This window comes from Mus caroli, unplaced genomic scaffold (assembly GCF_978045245.1).
Source record: "Mus caroli unplaced genomic scaffold, Mus_caroli_1 scaffold_1, whole genome shotgun sequence".
Classification (NCBI taxonomy): Eukaryota; Metazoa; Chordata; class Mammalia; order Rodentia; family Muridae; genus Mus; species Mus caroli.
The window spans coordinates 154,091,707-154,107,165 of record NW_028227256.1 but is presented as its reverse complement, the minus strand read 5'-3'; the positions used below and the strand labels follow the sequence as shown (position 1 = coordinate 154,107,165).

Below are 15,459 nucleotides of genomic sequence, written 5' to 3'. Positions count from 1 at the left end.
GCTCCCAACCATCTGTAATGGGATCCAATACCCTCTTCTGGCGCGTCTAAGAGAGTGACAGTGTACTAATATATAAAAATAAATTAATATTTTTTTTATTTAGTATTTTTTTAATTAGGTATTTTCTTCATTTACATTTCCAATGCTACCCCAAAAGTCCCCCAAACCCTCCCCCACACTCACCCCCCCCCCAACTCCCACTTCTTGGCCCTGGTGTTCCCCTGTACTGAGGCAGATAAAGTTTGCAAAACCAATGGGCCTCTCTTTCCACTGATGGCCGACTAGGCCATCTTTTGATACATATGCAGACACGAGACACGAGCTCCCGGGGGTACTGGTTAGTTCATATTGTTGTTCCACCTATAGGGTTGCAGACCCCTTTAGCTCCTTGGGTACTTTCTCTAGCTCCTCCATTGGGGACCATGTGATCCATCCAATAGTTGACTGTGAGCATCCACTTCTGTGTTTGCTAGGCCCTGGCATAGCCTCACAAGAGACAGCTATATCTGGGTCCTTTCAGCAAAATCTTACTAGTGTATGCAATGGTGTCAGCGTTTGGGGGCTGATTATGGGATCTGAAGTGCTTCAACCAAAAACAAACAAACAAACAAACAAAACCCAAACCAAACAAAGAGAAAACAAACAGGAAAAGCAGAACTATATGTAACTCGGGTAGAACACTTGCCTGGTACATGAAAGGCCCTAGATTCAATCCCAGTGCTACACACCCACAAATAAAATAACTGTAATTTGAATTTGTCAAAAGTTTTAAGTACTAACAACTATTGCCTTCTGAGTAGCTAACATGTACCACCCACTCCGGGAATTTTACACATAGCAGTTAATTTCTGACAACAACTCTGTCAGGGAGGTACTCCCAACACTATTGAGGGAATAGTGATGAGGGAAAAAATAGACACACAGAGAAAAATAACTTCCCTATATCTTCCTAAGTATCTTAAGGTTCTAAGTTTGTTTATACCTAAGTCAAGCTACCAAATCATTAATTTAATTGAGAATTTTAAACTCACCCAGTCTAACACAAAGTCTGTGCTATTAACAGCATGCCTTACAAATGGTACAGCCAGATGTGGTGGTGCACACCTTTAAGACTGGCACTTGGGAGGTGGTGAAGGTATGTCTCTGTGAGTTCGAGACTAGCCTAATGGAGACTAGCAAGCTCCAGACCAGCCAGAACTACACAGTGAGACCTTGTCTAAAACACAAATAATTTACAGCTTTATGCTGTAATTGCAAGGATCCACCAAGAAACCCCAAAAGCCTCAAGAACATAAGTATAAACTGGACGTAGTTTTGGTGCAGTTTTCTAATCCCAACACTCAAGAGGCACAGGAGATGGATTAGGAGTTCGAGGCCAGTTTGGGGTGTACAGTGAGGTCTAGGAAGATCACTTAGTCAATGAAGTGCTTGCCAAGCAAGCATGAAGACCCGAGTTCTGACTCCGGCACCCATATAAAATGTCAGACCAGGCAACACACACTGTAATGAAGCACTAGGAAGGCAGAAACAGAAGGGCTCCTAGGACTTGCTGTCCAGCAAGTCTAATCAACTTTTCAGACTTTGTCTCAAGAAATAGTGAGTGGAGTTTTGGCCCAATGTTAGAACACTTGTCTAGAAAATACACATATGCATGCACGCACACACACACCAAAAACTAGACAAATGCATGCAAAACCAAACAACAATGAAAAGAACTTTAAAATAAAATAAAATAAAATAATCTGTTTAAAGTTAGAAAAGCCACTTTGTTAAGCATGTCTCTTGCCACCACCCCTTCCTTCACTGGGGACTGAATGTGGGGCTTCACATCTGCTAAGGAGCTCTACCATCAGGTCTCAGTGCCCATGCTGCTTGCAAACTCATTCTGTAGCCCAGACACATCTTAAACTTTGGCTTCTTCTGCCGTTTAAACCTCCAGAGCTGAGGGGGTTACAGGTCTCTACCACCTATTTTTATCCCAAATTGTTTAAAAGAAATGCTATCTCCTGATAATAATTATATATGCTTGTTTTATTAATAGTTATTTTAAGTCTAAAAACATGAGATTAAAATCATGTAACACCATTTCTACAAACTAGTATCAAATAAACTAATCCATTCACCTTTAATAAATGATATGCCACACGCCCCCTTCTGTATTATGATAAAGGCTTTGGAACAAGGAGTAAAATGTGAACTATCTCCTAGGATGGCAGAGAACTAAAGTATACAAACAATGTAAAGTCAGGCTGCTTGGGGCTGGGGGTGCAGCTCAGCTGACAGAGCACCTGCAGCTGCAAGAAGCCGCTCCTATACTAAGTCCCCATAGCCACGTGTGCTTGCACACTGGTGAGCCACTCTCAGTGATACACTGAGTTCTAGGTTGGCCTGGGCTACAGGAAAGTCTGTCTAAAGAGGGGATGTGGGGTGGGGAGTCAAGCCAATGGCCGGAAACAATCTCTAAGTGAAACATCCTTGTGTGTAAAACCAGAGGATGTACACCTCCCAGAGTGTCTCTTACAATGATAGAGTAAGAAGAGTGACTTCCGTCCTCCCTCCCCTCCTCCCCATCTAGTAACAGGCTGTCAGCTCTCAGGCATCAGTCTGCCAGTCTGTAAATCAACTTTATCAAAATCACAAATCTTTTTTTGTTGTTTTTTTGGTTTTTGTTTTGTTTTGTTTTTTCAAGACAGGGTTTCTCTGTAGTCCTGGCTGTCCTGGAACTCACTTTGTAGACCAGGCTGGCCTCGAACTCAGAAATCTGCCTGCCTCTGCCTCCCGAGTGCTGGGATTAAAGGCATGCGCCACCACCGTCCGGCTCAAAATCACAATTCTTCAGGTTTCTTCCAGTTCTAATCCTTTACACTTCTAAGAACCAAATCACAATTTGTTTTTTAAAATAACAACCAATAACCTTCATACTTGCTCTTAGGAAAAAGAAAAAACAAAGCAGAGGGAAATGTGGGGCAATGCAGAGATTTAAAACAATGACCCAGACGACAAGCTCTATAACTAGTCACAGAGTTTAAGACAGCATCTTCGGGCTGGGAAGACCGCTCAGCAGGTAAAGGCGCTTGCTGCCCAAGTCTCACAACCTGGTCAATGCCTGGGATGAAAGAGCAGTTGTCCTCTGACCTCCACACATGCATCGGGGTGCATATGCTAACCCCAAAATAAACAAATTTGCATCTGGGGAGGGTATAAGGAACTTTTGGGATAGCATTTGAATTGTAAATGAAGAAAATATCTAATAAAAAATTGAAAAAAAAACCAAATTAGCATAAAAATAATAAATGTTGGCTGACTACTGGTCTCCCAAACTTTAATAGGGCATGGTAGCACATGCCTTCAATCCCAGAACTCAGGAGGCAAAAGCAGGCCAATCTGTGAGTTTGAGGACAAAGGGGGACAGAGTTTGGTTTACAGAGGGGAGCTCCAGGACAGCTGGGACTACACAGAGAAAAGGGGCGGGGCGAGCACAGTTACTACAGATATATGAGAAAAAAAAGTTTGGAGAAACAATTTGAAGTTGCTACAAAAGATGGCAAAGACCTCCCCAACTTGCAGAGCCTCCTGACATGCTTGCTCACAGTGCTAGGCTGACAGCAGCCAAAGACATTTTTGGTTAGATATCCAGCAATACCTAGACACATTTCGGATGCTACAATTGGAAGCAGAGTGCTACCGACAATTATTTGGTAGAGAAAAGGAGGCTATACAGCCTATATACCAGTTCAGCCTCCATTACAATCTATCCTGTAGCTCGAAATATTATGGAAGTTGAAAGACTCTTAACAGCTATTGTCATCACAGTGACAGTCCTGGAAACTTAAAAGCTGAGACCAAGAAATTAACATTATATGGACTGTCCTATTCATCAGAGAAGAAGGTTAAAAAATAGTAAGTGTAATATGAACTGAATTAGAAAGGAAAATAAAATGAGCAAACAGAAGCCAAAACAGGAAACAAAAAAATAAACACTAGCTGAGCTTTTAGCAGCCCTCCACTTCCTGGTTCTGGACAGGCCTTGCTGCATTCCTGTCTTTTGAGTTCTTTACCTGGCCAGTGAGCTTTCTATGGACTGCTTAAGCTGATCTCTGCTTCTTATACCTAGAGTCCTGCCAACACCCACCACCCACAGCAACCGCGAAAGTAGCTAGAAGCTGCAATTCTCAGAGTATGGAAGAGATGAGTGCAAGCAAATCAGCAAAAATGTGAGAAAATTTATTAATTAAAAAAATTGTGTAGCCGGGCGTGGTGGCGCACACCTTTAATCCCAGCACTCGGGAGGCAGAGGCAGGCGGATTTCTGAGTTCGAGGCCAGCCTGGTCTACAAAGTGAGTACCAGGACAGCCAAGGCTACACAGAGAAACCCTGTCTCGAAAAACCAAAAAAAAAAAAATTGTGAAGACATCAATGTGAATAAATTTATAATATAAAGTCATGAGAGAAAAGGCAAGTATTGTGGAAAGCAGAGATATAATCAAAACGTCTTAAACTTGAATAACAACAAAGTCCAACTCTGGTGTGTGTTGATCCTTAAGACAAACTCTTCCCACCCCACCCATGTCAAACCTTTACCACTTAAAGAATTTTAAAGACTAAAAATGAAAAGCTGGACAAAAATATAACTCAGTGGTAGTACACTTGCCTAGCATGCACAAGGCATTTCCAGAACCAAATAAATTCTACATACTGCCAAAAGGAACAAGGAATAAGCAGGGGATGTTGGCTCATGCCTATAATCCCAGGACAGAGGCAGGAGGATTGTTCAGAGTTCACCACTAGCCCGGGCTACTCAGTGAGACCTTGTCTCAAGAAACAAAATGAAACAAAAACAAAACAAGCAAACAAAAACAAAGCAGCCAAAAAACCCAAACAAAACCAAACTACACTAAACTAAGTGGGTGACCTAGTGAGACTTGAGAAGGAAACAACCAACTTGCTCAGAGCTGAAAACACCTTGACAACCACAGTCCATCACTAAGATGACACTTAATTTTGAACACAGTTAATAATGAAAAAAAAAAAAAAAGCCTTGAAGTAATTAGGTCAAAGAACTTTTAAAAGCATTAAAACTTTTCTAAATAACAAGGCTAATTATAGAACATAATAAAAATTTTAATGAAACAGATGATAAAGATAGACTTTTGTAAAGTTTCACTTGAAGACTTAAAAAGTCAAGCATGGTTGCTCACTCTGGAACCCAAGGTAGGAGGGTTGGCTAGAGTTCAAGGCCACCCTAAACTACATAATGAGTTCCAGGCCAGCTAGGGCTACAAAGTAGGATTGTCTGAAACATATATGGTAAAATACAGTTAAGCTAAAAATAGGCCAACTGAGGTGGGAGGAGCATAGTAAGAAAATAAAGGCAGATTTAAAATACATTTTTTAAACCACCAGCAATACAAAAACCACTCAAGTTTGTTTCGAAGCACCTCCACTGACTATAAATTATGTAGTATAATGTGTCAGATATCATATAATCCCAGACAAAGGGCTTAGGTGCCTGTTTAACATATCAAAGCTAGCCTGGCCTCCAGGTTCTCCCAGCATCCCTCAGTCCCTACCCATTACAGGGTTTCTTTCCATCCCAGAAGCTAGGCTACTATCCTCCACCCAGAGGCTCTTTCCTACATAATACAGATATTTTGATTACCAGCCCTTTTTGTACCTTTGATTTCTGGGCTGCTGCACCTGGTCCCCCTTTCTGCATATGGCCCAGCCCAGAGTAATGTCCACTCTGGACTCTCATCTCTGACTCTTGCTATGCTCTCCTACATACCTATAATAAACTCTCCTCCACCATACCTAGGAGCAATCATGTCCTCTCTTTTTTATTTCTTTTTTTCATTCAACTCTCTGTACAACGAAGATATATAAATACATACATACATACATATGAAAATGTCAGGGTGAAAACCATTTATTTATATGCTAAAACATTAATTTAAAGGAAAAAAAAAAAGTGATTGTCTGTTTTGTGCCCATAGATCCGGGCTGGAGAGATGTTCAGTGGTTGAGTACCTTTCAGAAGACTCAGTTCAACACCCAGCACCCAAATGGTGGCTCACACCTGTCTGTTATACCAGTGCCCTCTTCTGGCCACTGTGGGCACTGCACACATGTGTTAGATACACATGCAGCAACATACCCATATACATAAAACTAATTAAATCTTGTTTTAAAAGTTTCAAATAGCCAGGCAGTGGTGATGTACGCCTTTAATCCCAGCACTTGGGAGGCAGAGGCAGGCGGATTTCTGAGTTTGAGGCCAGCCTGGTCTACAGAGTGAGTTCCAGGCCAGCCAGGGCCACACAGAGAAACCTGTCTCCAAAAAAAAAAAAAGAAAAGAAAAAAGAAAAGTTTCAAATAAACCTTAAACTTTTTTTTTCTTGGAGACAGGGTCTCTATAGCTGTAGCTGTCCTGGGACTCCCTGTGTAGACCAAGCTGGTCTCTGCCTCCCTTGTATTAGGGTTAAAGATGTTGCCACCACACCCAACTATTTACTACTACATAAGCTCTCCTCCACGGTCCATTTGTTTTCTGCATTTAGGTGTCATTGTACAGTAAATGCAATCTTTAAATCAATCATGAGCTACTATAACAAAAAGCCTCAGGCTCAGCCTTTTTACAGATAAAGAACACCTGGAGGATATAAACAATAGTTGTTAATTTTCACAGAAAATTTTCTTAGCAATTACCTGGAACCACAAAATACTAAGTAGCAATCTTGGGTTTTAGCTCAGTAGTATTTTTTCACTTTGTTATGGTTAACATAAAGAAGGTATAGATTATGAAAACATGTGTATACACTCTTCAGTATAATACCTTTGTCCTTGACCACATCAACTGAAAGACTTCTGAGCCAGCCCTCTCCTAGGACAGCGCCCGAGAATACAAATGGCCTGAGCCTGCTGAGCTCTGTGTTATGCTGATCAAAACCCAACCCTTGGCAGGCAGAGCTCACTGGAGACTCCAAAGAATCACCACTCAGCCCACTTACAAAAACAAAATAAGTGAGAGTCCAATGTAGTTATTGTTTCTTTAAAAAATCCAGACTAAATCTGGGATACTATTAAATTAAGTGTGTATTCATCGGTGCTTTTATGTTTGACTGAAAGCAATATTGAAAGAGTTCTAATTTGTATGGTATTCTCAGAGTATGCATGTAACCCCAAAAGGCAGTGGTTGCTAAAAAAGAATTGTTGCACAAAATATCTTACTTTCACACACACAAGTTTTTAACATTTAAAAATAAAAAACTGTAAAGATTGGTGACTGTGTCTAGAGAGACGGCTGGGTAGGTGGTCAGGAACACATGCTGGCTGCCCCTAAAGAACACCTGACTGTGGCTTCCACCAGGGCCCGTAGCACCTGCAGCTCAACTCCAAGGGGTCCAAAGTGTCTGACCTCTATAGACACCTGCACTAATGTTCACATACCTACGCAGGACACTTACACATAACTAAAAATGATAAAATAAATCTTTTCGCTGGGCATGATGGTACCTTCCTCTAACTCCAGCACTCAGAGACAGGGAGGGACAAAAGGGTCTTCTCAGATGGAGACCAGGCCAGGGCAGAATAACTTCTGAAATGAAGATGTTCACTAACAATTACCTGAGCATCAACAGCTTTGAAAAGCAGTTCTGTCTAAATTATACCTAAAAATTCTCTTAAGAGTCATTAGCAGGGGCTGGTGAGATGGCTCAGTGGGTAAGAGCACCCTACTGCTCTTCCGAAGGTCCAGAGTTCAAATCCCAGCAACCACATGGTAGCTCACAACCATCCGTAACGAGATCTGGCGCCCTCTTCTGGACTGTCTGAAGACAGCTACAGCATACTTACATATAATAAATAAATAAATCTTTTTAAAAAATGTATTTATCCCATTCCTTTAAAAAAAAAAAAAGAGTCATTAGCATGTACAATTAGTAAGTCTAGGCTATACTAATATAGAAAGAGAGGAAATGCTCTGGGCTGGCAAGATAGCTCCACAGCTAAAAGTTCTTACAGCACAGGCCTGATAGATTACCTAGAAATAAAAAGGTTCTTATAAGTTACATAATATACTAATAAACTAGACAGAATACCTTAGGCATCTATTAGGAATTCTAATACAAGATCATTGGAGTATTTCAATTGTATATCCTAATGTCATAAGATGATACCCCTCCTTCACATATTTACATTTATGTTAAGACAAAACGACCTGCCATAACTGGATATTCTGTTATCAAGGAAAAAATAGCTAACTACGGTTTTCTTATTTGTTCTGGTCTTCTTTTTTGATGTGTGTGTCCGCATGTGTGCATACACTGCATCTATGCATAGGAGTGTGAGTTTACCACATGGGCTCTTATGGAGACCAGAGATTGACATGAGGATGTCTTTCTCAATCTTTTCCCACCTTATTTTCTGAGACAGGGTCTTCACTGTTTCAGCCAATGAGCCCCTAAGGTTCAACTATCCTAGTTATCTCCCTAGCCCTCACCTACAAAACTGTATCAAGTACATTTGCTACTTATCAGCTATGTTGTCATTTTTAAATCTTTTAAACTGATACTATTACAGAAATATATAAAAGGAAGAATATGTGTGTGATTTAAAGGAACACTGTAGATGTAGAGTTCACTGGAGATGTGAGCTCTCAGCTGTCTCTTCTGTTCAGTAGTTCTGAACCATTTACCCAGTATGGTCTATTCCTAATAAAGGGTCTGAATGGTGAGTATTTTACACTCTTTTACATTCATAGCTTTCAATCCTCCTGCCTCAGCCACCTGAGTGCTGAATTAAAGGTACATACTACTGTGCCCAGCCTAATAGATATGTAGATACAGAGACAGAGATAAGAGATTCTTTTTTCTGGCCTACATAGTGAGTTGCCTGTCTGCTAGTGATACAGAGTGAGGACTTATCTAAAAACAACAACAAAAGTTTAATTCTAATAACAATTAGTGACCACTACCAGACATGATTACAATTTAGAGGTGGAGGTATACTACAGAGTTCAAGACCAACCTACAAGTCCCATGTGGTGGTGCACATCCGTAATCTCAGCTTTTGGGAAATGGAGGTAGGGAAATTGGGAATTCAAGGCTCTCTTCAGTTTTCAAGTTTCAGACCACCCTGGGCTACAGGAGAATCATTCTAAAATAAACAATACAAGCCTGAGCTACACAGAAACTGTTTCAATGAACAAAGAATCATAAGCGGTTGCTATATCAGATCACATTATCTTTCTGGAATATCACTTCATTTTGGGGTATCCACAACTTATTCTGTAAAGACTTAAAAATGCACTACAGACACAGAAGAGAAAAATTCCAATTATTCAAAATAGTGAGTTTAAGGAAAAAATGTTATTATTTACAACTTCATAATTTGTGGTTAATTTTTAATATAATTTTCAGAAAGTAGATAAGAAGCAACAATACTTGAAATCTATTAACTGTTGAAAGGTAAGCTAGATACTAATGGCAGACAACGCAGCCAGGCACAGTACACACCTCTAAGACTGCCAGAAGCTCAAGGCCAGCCAAGGATACACTGCAATACTGTCTCAACAAACAACAAAAAGACAGGTATACACCCAACTCTAGACCACCAGCACAAACATCAGCTCACTAACAAACCATCAACTAGAAACTAGCAAGTCACACAGCACCTCATTCCTCCGCACCAAGAAATGGCCTACTGCATTCTTTCTAATTACATTTCTAAAAACATTTCTGGCAAAGCAAATTATTCTAACTGCTTACTCACATTAACGATGAAAAATTGCCATTCTTGGCTAAAGAAAAAAAAAATCATGAACTCTTGATAAACTTTCTAAAATACATAAAACATGTAACTTACATTAAAATCTGTATGTAGAGCCAGTAAGACAGTTCAACAAGCAAAAGCAATCGCTGTGCAACCCTGATGACATGCGTTCAATCCAGGGCCCAGGACAAGAGAGAGAAGTCCCAAAAACTGTTCCCTGCTCTCCATACACACCTGCACTCAAACACAAGTGCACACACACACTGCCCACCTACAAAATATATGTATGTGTGTGTGTGTGTGTATGTGTGTGTGTGTATACATGCACACACACACACACAATAATAATAAAATTTAAAATATAAATCTACACATGCCGGGCATGGTGGCGCACGCCTTTAATCCCAGCACTCCGGAGGCAGAGGCAGGTGGATTTCTGAGTTCGAGGCCAGCCTGGTCTACAAAGTGAGTTCCAGGACAGCCAGGGCTACACAGAGAAACCCTGTCTCGAAAAACCAAAAAAAAAAAAAAAAAAAAAAAAAAAAAAAAAAAAAAAATATATATATATATATATATATATATATATATAAATCTACACATAAAGTCAAGGCCCTATCACACTTTTAAGATTTGTTTTTATTTAGTGTGTGCATTAGAGGATGCTGGAGGAAGCCAGAAGGCAGCAAATCCCCTGGAATTAGAGTTACAAGCAGTCATGAGCCACCCAGAATGAATGGGTTTCAGGAACCAAACTCAGGTCCTCTGCCAGAGCAGCAAGCTCTCAACCACTCAGCCACCTCTCCAGCGCCACACCAGACATATGGACTTATATGCTAATAATTCAATAGTAATAATAATTCAGTATACTCAAGACAGGGATTTCTTTTTTCAGTTTTTTGAGACAGCTTTGCTACATGGGCCCTTTTGGTCTGCTACTCACTACATACCCCCAGGCTAACCTCAAATACACAGCAATCCATCTGCCTCAGCTTTCCCAGGCTGGGATTACAGGATGTAGTAGGAAAAGGATAGTGATATATGTGTTACTTCCATGATCTAGACTATTTTCCACAATCATGACAAGTGTGTACTTCCTATGTAGACCAGGCTGGCCTCAAATTCAGAGTGTGTCTAAGCCGCAGGCGTCTGTCTTGAAAACAGTATAGGAGGCTACAGGCATGGCTTTGGACAGGGTAGGCAAGCGCCTGACCACTGAGCCACCTCCCTAGTCCTTTAGTTTGTCTCCTTAGGTACAAGCAAAAATGTCTCCACATTTCCTACCCCAGCCTCTCTGGTGGCCAGGTTATCCTTTGTGGGTCACTTCTGTTAGAATGTGGTAGACTTTGAATTGAATGGCTATATTAACTAAATTCCAAGTCCTCCTTGTGCTGGATGCCTGGGCTCATGGGAAAGCACCTGTCTAACTTATATGAGGCCCTCAGTTTAATGCCCTGGAGCACCTGCCCCCCAAACTAACAAGGATTTACTATATTTCTTCCAGTATTTATTAATTCTTTTTACACTAGTCTTGAGCTACCATATTCACATCCTATCCATCAGCTTTTAACTTTTAACTTTGTCAATAAAATTGTTATTATCCCAGTTTCCCAGGTTGAAAACCTTCATGGTAATTTTAACACATCCTCATTTTTTATAATTAGAATACTGGTGAAAACAGGTAAGACCAGGTTGGCCCTGAACTCTTTTTTTTGTTTGTTTGTTTTTTGTTTGTTTTTTGTTTTGTTTTGTTTTTTGTTTGGTTTTTGGTTTTTCAAGACAGGGTTTCTCTGTGTAGCCCTGGCTGTCCTGGAACTCACTCTGTAGACCAGGCTGGCCTGGAACTCAGAAATTCGCCTGCCTCTGTCTCCCAAGTGCTGATATTAAAGTTGCGTACTATTATAGTTGCCCCAAACTGAATTCATATGTGCAAAAATGCTGTTAACCAGTGTTCTTCCTGAGAACCTGGGTTCAGTTACCAGCACCCACAGAGCAGCTCACAACCATCAAGCTACAGGAAGAGACCTAACTCCCTCCTCCTTGTCTCTACGGCATCAGATATGTATACGTATGTGCAGCAAAACACACACACATGTAAAATTACATTTTGCTTTTACAAATTAAAAAAGGAAAAGGGAAACAAAATCTGTCTATTCCTAAATCCAAATGCAGAACTGGGACAGAGCTCACCCAGCAGCTACAAGTCCTGGGATCTTCTCTCTGTGTGCGATCGTCACTTCCTTTGAAACGCCCTTTCCCGTGACTAGTCTACACTTCTTCTCCTTCCCTTTCCCCCGAGCTATGTGCAGTGGGACAGTTTATCCTTCACTTCACTCCTGTATGTATTATCAGTGAAACCAGCTTGCTACCTCTGCTAGCCCATCCTTCCTACAGATATTACATCTCCATCACCAGCCTCTCAGGTCTTAGGATGTCTTCTGATTATTTTTCTCCTTCTCTATTCTGCCCTCCTCTAGAACAATGCTCTTAAAAATGGTCAACAACACACTATGGAAGAACAAAAGAATCCACTTGGCATCAAGGGAAAAAAATATTCATTCATTCTTCTTCTTCTTCTTCTTCTTCTTCTTCTTCTTCTTCTTCTTCTTCTTCTTCTTCGCTCTGGGGCTTGAACTCAAGCCACAGAAAAGCTGTGAACACTGTCACTAATTTACAAGGCTCTATACTTAATTTTCCTCATGGCACCCTTTCTTATACTCTATTTCTGATCGTTGATTACATTATTTGTTAATTACTATAACCTTGTCTATATTAATAAAGACACACAAATTAATGGAGTATGTGCTCAAAATTTGTATTTATTAGAGTTCAGGCACTTGCCCCCAAGCCTGATAAAGAGTTTAATACCTGGGAGAAATGACTCCCCAAGTTGTCTCCTAACCTCTGAATACATGGGTGTGTGCGCACATACACATACACACAAAATAAATATAATTTTAAATAGTTTAGAAACAGCCCTTCTGAAGAATATGACACCGAGTAAGTCCCAGACTACGTGGAGCACATATGTATACACCAAGGCGGCTCAAAGAAAAACTCATGTTCAGACCACATGGAAGGAAGCCCTAACCATGCCCACCCATCGACAGCCCCGCCAGCCATCTCAGAATCCTGTGTCCTACTCGGATAGGCAGAACAGGGTGGTTTGGCAAAGCCTTTCATTTCTAGTTTGGAGAAAACAGTCTGTTGAAAGTAAAAAGATACGGAAAAGGGTTTCACGGTTCACCATTCCGACACTGCTCACCGCCTGGTTCATAAAGCACATACCGAATATGCCACCACAATCTCTTAAAGATTCAGTACCTATTTCCCAATTCCTCAGGGCACGACTCGTTCCCGTCGTTAACAACCGGTTTATCCTCCCACCTCCTGAACCTGAGCTCATACCTGCCTTCATCCTTCCCTCCCTGGGGATACCATCCACAGTTCCACAGTCGCCCCGTCCTGTCCCAGGACAGCAGGACAGTCAAGCCTGGGTCCCTAAGACCCCGGTTCGTGCTCGCCGCCGCCGCCGCCGCCCCCAGACGCTGCCAGCCAGGCGGGGGGAGGGGTGTGCCTCGCCTCCCGTGACTGGCCCAGATGGCAGCCGATTCCGCCCCCACTCGCGGGCACCCCTCCAGCCCTCGCCCCCCGAAGGCTGCCCGTCCGCCTCGCACCTCGCCCCGACCCCACCCCACCCCTCCCCGGCCTCCCTCATGCCCTCCGCCGGCTCCGGACACACTCACCGTGCTGGGTGAAGACGTTGAAGCCGGCGTCTGCTGTACGCCCCGCCGGGTCCCGCCTGCGGCCCGAGGGCCTGGCTGCGCTGCTGCCCCGGATCCCGCGCGGCTGCGGCTGCTGGAGCCCCGGAGCCTCCCCGACGCGGCCCACCTGCTGCCCCATCCCGCCGCTCGCGTACTCCCGCGCCCCCGCCGACCCTTGCTCACATTCCTCCTCTGCTCCGGCCTCCGGAGCTCCTGGCGCCGCTCCGGTCTCTCCGGACCAAGCCCAGGCCCTCTGGGCCGGAGTTGCCGGCGGCTCCGCACGCGGACTCCTCGGAGCCGCTGCCGCGCTGCCTCCCAGCGACTCACAGACTCTCCTTCTCCCTCCCCCTCCGGCGGCTCCTCGCCCCAGCCGCCGCCGCCATCTTTAAACCACCGAGCACAGGGCGAGCGTGGGACAGAGCGTCTCCCGCCCCCCTCTCGCCCAGGCACCTCCGCTACTCGGTGGGCGGAGCTCCGCGGGGCCCCGCCCCGCGCCGCGCCCCGCTGGGTGGAAGCCGGGGCCCACCGGGTCAGCGAAGCTCTCGAGGGCCCTCGAGTGCTTTTACCGCGACCTTCACCCACGTTCGGCTCCACACACTGCCCCACTTGGAGGACTGTGGACGCCCGGCTTTTCCTGTCCCACCTCCACCTGTCAAGTCAGAAGAGGCTGAGAAGCCACCACGTGCGCCGCGCAGATCAGCACCAAACAGCTGAGGCTCCTGATCCCTGGGCTTCTCTGCCATTCAATTGGGAGCCCTTCACACACACTTAGCATCGGGCCCAGAGTGAAGTTTGGAATGGTACAAAATTCACGGGGAGATGGTGAAGTGCGAGGTTAACTTAATTCGGTGAATTATTTCTTGATGTGCACTTTGCCGTCTTATTGGCAAAGCGGTTGGAGCTCAATTCTTCATACTACCGTGGATTTCTCTTGAACTCTTCCACCATCGACCTACCCGCATGTGTTTCTGTTTACTTTAAAACGCCTGCAGAGGGGCTGATGAGATGGCTCAGTGGTTAAGAGCGCCTACAGCTCTTCCAAAGGTTCCGAGTTCAAATCCCAGCAACCACATGGTGGCTCACAACCATCCGTAACGAAATCTGATGCCCTCTTCTGGAGTGTCTGAAGACAGCTACAGTGTACTTACATATAATAAATAAATGAATCTTTAAAAAAAAATAAAAAATAAAACGCCTGACAGTAAAGTGACTCTTCTCACAGACATGCTTTCCTCTCAGTACAGGTCGGGCCCTCTTTTTTGGCAAGGAAAAGATAAATCACTTTGACCTTGTTTCTGAACTTACTCATCTTCACCTTCTGGGGTCTAAATAGAGAAATGGGCAGAAGAGAAGCTATTTTTATAGATGTGCACCCTATGTGCAATTGCCTCCGCCATTCCACCCCGTTATGTGTTCTTTTATCTGAATGTTTAGCCAGTTGTTTTTTCATTTCTCAAAGACGTTGTACTGGCTAGTTTTGTGTCAACTTGACACAGCTAGAGTTATCACAGAGAAAGGAGCTTCAGTTGAGAAAATGCCATGAGATCCAACTATAAGGCATTTTCTCAATTAGTGATCGAGGGGGAAAGGCCCCTTGTGGGTGGGACCATGTCTGGGCTGGTAGTCTTGGTTCTATAAGAGAGCAGGCTGAGCAAGCCAGGGGAACCAAGCCAGTAAAGAACATCCCTCCAGGGCCTCTGCATCAGCTCCTGCTTTCTTACCTTGAGTTCCAGTCCTGACTTCCTGTGGTGATGAACAGCAATGTGGAAGTGTAAGCTGAATAAACCCTTTCCTCCCCAACTTGCTTCTTGGTCATGACGCTTGTGCAGGAATAGAAACCCTGACTAAGACAGAGGTGATTATGCTTCTTTCCCACTATTCCTTTTTCTTCCTTGTTAGTTTTGTTCTTTAAAAGGGCATAGATAGCACC

At 43.3% G+C, this 15,459-nt stretch overlaps 1 protein-coding gene across 7 annotated transcripts in view; it reads right to left on the bottom strand.

Annotated features, from left to right (window-relative positions):
- Abl2 (ABL proto-oncogene 2, non-receptor tyrosine kinase) overlaps positions 1 to 13,902 on the bottom strand; it is a 92,926-nt gene extending 79,024 nt beyond the window's left edge. For all 7 annotated transcript variants that reach the window (XM_021159574.3, XM_029480753.2, XM_029480760.2 and 4 more), the window contains exon 1: positions 13,512 to 13,902. In XM_021159574.3, the coding sequence (XP_021015233.2) occupies positions 13,512 to 13,668 (157 nt within the window). In that variant the 5' untranslated portion in view covers positions 13,669 to 13,902. The remainder of the gene's footprint in view (positions 1 to 13,511) is intronic.
- Between the last annotated feature and the right edge of the window lie 1,557 nt (positions 13,903 to 15,459).